Genomic DNA, 6,992 nt, shown 5'->3' with positions numbered 1-6,992 from the left:
TTGAAGGCAAAATCAGAGGCTTTATTCTCAATGGCCAGAGAGGATGTCAGCAAAGATAGCACTCTAAAGAACTAATATACCACAATTGGAAATATAATAATAATAATAATAATAATAATAATAATAATAATAATAATAATAATAAGAAGTTTATTTATATCCCGCCTCCCTTTCCCCCGAAGGGGACTCGGGGCGGCTTACAGCAAAATAAGATACAAAACAATGATAAAATAAAATATGAAACATCGAAGAACAATAATAAAAACCAATAATAATATATACACAGCAGCCGAAAAAACACAGAGCGTATTTATTGTATTTTGACAGCTATTCAAGACTCTCGCACTGGCTTCTGATTGGTTCAGAAAGTGTCCAGCTAGAATCCACTCTCGTCATCTCTCGTTGGCTTTTGCTGTGGCGGGAAACTTCAATAAACTGTCTTTGGACTATTTTGAAGAATGTCCATTTGTTTATCCGCATCTGTGAAGGAAGCAATCAGAAAGTAATGCAGCAATACAAGCAATAATGGGGTAAAATGGGTCTTAATATTCCAGCTCCTGTGGATACAATGGTGTTAGTCCAGATAAACAATGGGTGCTTGAGGTGTTGGTCATCTCAATGGGTGTTGCAAGGATGTGTCTGGTCTGGGGCATAGAAGAGATAATCCAGATCATATCAGGCAATACAGGTACAGTAGAATCTCACTTATCCAACACTCGCTTGTCCAACGTTCTGGATTATCCAATGCATTTTTGTAATCAATGTTTTCAATACATCGTGATATTTTGGTGCGAAATTGGTGCGAAATTTGTAAATACAGTAATTACTACATAGCATTACTACGTACAGAACGTACGTACTGTTGAATTGGTTGTCTAACATGATGTTTTGGTGCATAATTTGTAAAATCATAACCTAATTTGATGTTTAATAGGCTTTTCCTTAATCCCTCCTTATTATCCAACATATTCACTTATCCAACATTCTGCCAGCCCGTTTATGTTGGATAAGTGAGACTCTACTGTATGTCCCTTTCATAATTCATAATTTTGGAGTCTAATTTACGATAACACCTATATTGGACAAATGGAATTAATTATATATATGTTTTTAAGGTTTTTATAATGTGTTTTAACAATGTTATTAATAGATCTGTTTATACTGTTTTGTTTTTATTATTATTATTTTTTGTCAAGTAATTTTTATTGTGATTTTCTCAACAAGTGATACACAGACAAACGAGTAGTAACTTTTAGGGATAGGGTTAAGGCTGTTTTGTTTTTATGATTGCATTTTGGGCATTAAATTTTGCCAATTTTTGTAAGCCGCCCTGAGTCCCCTCGGGTGAGAAGGGCGGGGTATAAATGTTGTAAATAAATAAATAAAAATAAATATCCACTCCCTCCACACTACAGAATTAATGCAATTTGACACTGCTTTAAGTGCAATGACTCAATGCTATGGAGAGCTGTAGTTTACGATCTCTTTAGCCTTCTCTGCCGGAGTGTTGGGGCCTCGCCAAACTACAACTCCCAGCACTCCAGAGCACTGCCTCATTGAAGTTAAAGTGCATTAAATTGACAATGTAGATAAACTCTTTGTTAAGTGAGGCATGGGCACACTTAGGCACAGAGGACTAAAACACTTGTCAAATTACAATTCCCAGTATTCCATAGCCTTAAACCATGGCAGTTCAAACTGCATTGATTCGTCATCGCATCAAAGCACTCCCTGGAACATCCCTTGAGCTTGTTAGAACAAAAGGATAGAAATGTGACTGATAGGATATACAGCAGGTATTACCCTGTTTCCCCTAAAATAAGACATCCCCAGAAAATAAGACCTAGTAGAGCTTTTGCTGAATTGCTAAATATAAAGCCTCCCCCAAAAGTAAGACCTAGCAAAGTTTTTGTTTGGAAGCATGCCCAACGAACAGAACACCAAAGCATCCAGGATCGGTAAATGTACGTACCATAGAGTGTTGTACATGGAAATATTGGTAATAACAAGAAATTCTTGATAGGATTCACAGTTTGTCTGGTTATGCTGGTTTGTGAGGACAACTACTATACAGTATATAATAAATGTTCATGTTTTTGTTCAACAATAAATGTGAATTCTTCTTCATGAAAAAATAAGACATCCCCTCTAAATAAGACCTAGCGCATCTTTGGGAGCAAAAATTAATATAAGACACTGTCTTATTTTCGGGGAAACATGGTAGTAGTTATTGATAATTAGTATTAATAATCAAAAATAATGTTCCCAGAGTTGATAACAGACGGAGAACACCTTGTGGACAGAGATTTGTCCCATAAGTTTGTAATGCTCTGCAACTTCATGTTGGACAATCGTGAGGACAACCTTGGGACTCAGAAGGCCTTTTGCTCCGATCTCTCCATCATCTACTTCATCTATGGTCACCTTGCCTGGGAGACAAGGGGCATATGGTAATGAATGGTGCTGATTGATGACACCATTTGGACTGTTGTAGAATCATTGGGTTGTAGTTTTTGTGAGTTACACAAGATCAAGCCGCATTAATTCCACAGTTTCCCTTCCGACATATGGCTCTCGCATGCCCTCTTGTGTCCATTGTCTTGCTGTGATAGAAGGGAAAAAAATCATCAGCTACAGTAGAGTCTCACTTATCCAAGCTAAACGGCCATAAGCAAATATCTTGGATAATAAGACGGGACTAAGGAAAAGACTATTAAACATCAAATTAGGTTATGATTTTACAAATTAAGCACCAAAACATCATGTCATACAACAAATTTGACAGAAAAAGTAGTTCAATGCGCAGTAATGTTATGTTGTAATTACTGTATTTACGAATTTAGCACCAAAATATTATGATATATTGAAAACATTGACTACAAAAATGCCTTGGATAATCCAGAACCTTGGATAAGTGAGTCTTGGATAAATAAGACTCTACTGTACTTGGGATTCGCTTTCTTTTCTGTTGCCAATGGAGTATTTTTTGGAAAACATTGCATTACTTTTCCTGCCGTCATTCAGTTTATTTAACAGCAGTAAATACAAATTTCCCCTAAGATGAATTCCATAAATATCTGGCTTATCTGGCTGGCCAGGGAAGTAGCCTATCTGTACATAAACACAACGAACCTGGTGATTATCTGTCTTGGGAAATAGCCAGAGGAATTTGCCCAACTTCTCTATTCCTAGGGGATTATTTAGCAGGATCATGGAGGGGTGGCCGTTTCTAAGCTACATTTCAATACATTTCTATAAAGTGGTTTAGATACTTTCTATATAAGGAATAGATATGGTATACAACTGAAGGATACGTTACACAAAAACTATAAAATATACATAATTTATTGAAGGATTAGAAATTATATAACTGATGGGGGTACAGCTGCTGCTGGGTGTGTTCTCGATCTTCGGACACCTTGAACTTCTGCAACATCGGAACCTCTGAATAAAGTTTTAATAAAGTTTTAACACATATATTTATTTGTTAGCTCTTGGTGAACTATAAATCATGAGGGAGGTTACCGTAGCTTGATAACAAAAAGTCTAAAATAGAATAATAGAATAGAATAGATGAAACCACACAAATCGAATCCGGTTCAAATAATGTAAAATAACACTACAGTTTTCTCTTCTTGTCCATTTCCCAATCAAGTCAAGAGGCTTCGTGTGTATTTCGCATGCGCCACCCATCTCCAATATTTGACGTAGACGGAGACTGAGATTTCCCTTCATCATAGTTGGGCGACAAGGTGACCTTTCAAGGATATTTAATTTGGGGTTTTAAAAAAGGCATGTTTCTTCGTTAGCTATTTGTAAAGCAAAGAATCAAGGACTAAGCCAATATAAAGGACAACATCTTTTTTTTCGAGTTTGTCCCTATTACTACAGAAAAAGAGGCTGACTCAATATTGGTTTTTGTATCACCCTCTTTTGTTTATATAGAATGGGAAACGCAAAGGCGAAGATGGAAGTCATTTTTATCATTTTCACTTTATTTTTATTATATATATATATATATATATATATATATATATATATATATATATTATTTTTATTACATTATTTTTATTTTTATATTTTTTTCTTTTTCTTTTCTTTTTCCCTGTTTTCTCTTCTCTTCTTTTTTTTCTTTACTTTCTGTCAAAAACCATTGTTCTCACTCTTTCGTTGTTATTTAATTATTATATATACCAATAATGTTTTTAAAGGCATGTTTTTGCAACATCATGTGACAAGAGTTTTTCTTCCTCTGTCTTTTCAGGTTTGCAAGGATTCTATAGCAATGACCCGTGGGAGTTGAAGTGGGATCACACTGCCTTCAACATAAAAACAACAAAAACAACAACAACATCCTTGAGCTATGGCTCTCAACAGCTACACTGGGATTTTCTGAAACATCATAGAATCCTAGAGTTGGAAGGGAACCCCCAAGGCCATCCAGTCCAACCCCCATTTTGCCATGAAGTAATACACATCCAAAGCCCTCCTGACAGATAGCCATCCAGCCTCTGTTTAAAAACCCTCAGATAAGGAGACTCTACTGATTTTTGATTTTCAATTTTTTGGAATAGATATGTTTCTTAACACTTACCTAGAAATCGGTGTATCGCAATATCACAATTTCTTTGGCTTTTATCGCGATGAAGCTGCAAAGGAAAAGGAGGACGCGCTTTGAATTCGGAACTCATTCCTACCCATTGTTACTATCACTATTCTTACACAGTTTTCCCCAACCTGCTTCCTGGACTACAACTCCCATCAATCTCGGTGAGGTTAGCTGTCCATTTGAGAAAGCAGCAAGGACACGTTATGCAAAAACTACATTGCTTGGGTCAATGCATACATCGCCGGATCCCTCTTTTCTTGGACCCAATTTTATTATCACAGAGCTATAGTTCTCAGTATTGAATCTCCTGGTGTTTGGGACTCCAGGTCCCAGAATCCCCTACCAATGGTTAGACAAGGTAAGAAGAGGATTCTGGTAAATCCAACCACTTCTAGGCAACCAAAGATTAAGGACCATTAGCATGTGGCATCTTGCTGTTTTGACAGTAAGAGCTGTGGTCTTTAAACAGAGGCTGGGTGGCTATCTGTTGAGAGGGCTTTGATTGTGCTTTTCCTACCTGGAAGAATGGGTTGGACTGGATGGCCCATGGGGTCTCTTCCAACCCATGGATTCTATAAATACGCTGTATTGGAAAGGTAGTGGAGTCTCCTTCTCTGGAGCTTTTGAAGCAGAAGCTGGATGACCATCTACTGGGAGGGCTTTGTGTCACCCTACCGGTAGAAGGGGGTTGAACTGGAGGGCATTTAGGGATCCTTTCTAATGACTGCCTAGGAGTCTGTTGGAGCCTCCTTCTCTGGAGGTTTTAAAGTGGAGGCTGGATGGCTATCTGCTGGGAGGGATTAGATGGTGCCATCCTGCCTAGCGGAATGGTTTGGGGCCAAATGAATGACTTATTGAATCTTTGGATTCAGTAAGTCATGCATTCACAAGCTACTGCCTAGGAGTTTAGGGGAGTCTCCTTCCTTCTCTGGAGGTTTTCAAGAAGAGCCTGGATGGCCATCTGCCGGGAGGGCTTTGCTTGTGTCTTCCTCCCTGGCAGACTTGCACCGGATGGCCCTTGGGATCTATTCCGATTCCGCGACTCTCAACTGCCCTGCTCTTTGCGGAGTGCTTACAGCAGGGGACGTAGCAGTCGCACTCGCAGAAGTCGCAGCGGGAGAACCAGCGGGTCCAGCCGGACTGCTTGGTGACGCAGGCGGAGATCTTGATGCAGCCGTGGTTGAGCAGGGCCCCCAGGTGGGCCTTGGTGGGGCAGGTGGAGGAGCAGCTCCCGTCAATGTCCCGCTCGTTGATCTCGATCCGGCCCCGGAGGCAGATCCCTGCGCCAGAGAGATACAGCGGGAGTTGCTACATCTGAAATCTCTCTCTTTCTCCTGTATACTTCACGGTTCACTTTTCACGGATTCGATGCTTCATGGTTTTTCAATAAACTCTAAAAAACTATTATAAATCATAAAAAATTACAGTTTACAGCCTAAGGAAGGAAGGAAAGTGAAGCCAAAGGGAGAGAAAAGGAGCCCAAGTAGCAACAAGAGGAGAAGGAGGTGATTTAACAACACACGATTGGTTGATAAAGACTTAAAATAGTGTATAACTACTAAAATAATGCATAAATATTAAAATAAATATAGTGTCCCTACTTCACGGATTTTCAATAAGTGAGGGAACACTGTATACCCGTGTTTACAAGCCAGAAAGGCATTTCTCTGCCCTTGAATTCCTATGCATTTGCCAGCTATTCTAAGGGAGCGTCTGGGGCGAACCTTGAATCTTAACCTTGAATCTCTATCTGAGAACGACTCCTCCGAGTCACTGCCCGAAACACCTGGAACTTGTTGATATTCGAACTCCTGGGAAAGGTCACCCTTATCATTAGTTTCTGTTTCATCGCTGGCCTGTGGCCTCACTGACAATTCACCATTTCCAGCATCAGACAAATCAACATTCCCAGCATCAGAGCCTTCGAGATTCCTCTCTTCAGCATTGCTTTGGTGAGCCTGCAAAACCTCAAATTCCCCTTCATCATCAGACCGAATCACAACAGGGAGAAGGACTCAAAGTGGGCATCTACATGGCGGCCTTAATGCAGCAGGACACTACTGTAACCATCAGGCTCAAGAACTGCGGGCCATTACTTACGGAGGCAGGTTGGCTTGGGGGTCCAGTAGCCGCTGGACTGGCAAGCGCTGGCTGGGTCGCCCACCAGCAGGAACCCTGCTCGGCAGCGGTAACGCACTACAGATCCCACCCACCAGTCGTTGCCGTAGACCACCGAATTAAACTCCGCTTCTGGTCGACCGCAGTTCACTGGAGAGAAGGAGACAGACCGTCAATACACAGCTTCTGGTTCTCCTTGTCCTTAGACTTATGTCCCAAGCCCTGAATGATGCTCTATGACTTCAGCTCCAATTACACTATGGAT

General features: G+C 40.1%; 1 protein-coding gene across 4 annotated transcripts in view; it reads right to left on the bottom strand.

The window, feature by feature from the left end:
- LOC103281299 (complement receptor type 1) overlaps window positions 1-6,992 on the bottom strand; it is an 11,836-nt gene continuing 4,844 nt past the window's right edge. Inside the window, exons 3-6 of one of the 4 annotated variants that reach the window (XM_062960898.1) lie at window positions 6,710-6,877; window positions 5,686-5,889; window positions 4,595-4,649; window positions 1-2,603 (exon numbers count right to left, since the gene is read on the bottom strand). In XM_062960898.1, coding sequence (XP_062816968.1) covers window positions 4,636-4,649; window positions 5,686-5,889; window positions 6,710-6,877 — 386 coding nt within the window. In that variant the 3' untranslated portion in view covers window positions 1-2,603; window positions 4,595-4,635. Of the gene's footprint in view, window positions 4,650-5,685; window positions 5,890-6,709; window positions 6,878-6,992 lie in introns of all 4 variants that reach the window. The other 3 variants (XM_062960897.1, XM_008122599.3, XM_062960896.1) reach the window with 3 other exon arrangements.

The sequence above is a fragment of the Anolis carolinensis genome, unplaced genomic scaffold (genome assembly GCF_035594765.1).
Source record: "Anolis carolinensis isolate JA03-04 unplaced genomic scaffold, rAnoCar3.1.pri scaffold_8, whole genome shotgun sequence".
NCBI lineage: Eukaryota > Metazoa > Chordata > Lepidosauria > Squamata > Dactyloidae > Anolis > Anolis carolinensis.
The sequence above is the reverse complement of the archived record's forward strand: the minus strand, read 5'-3'. Positions and strand labels throughout refer to the sequence as shown.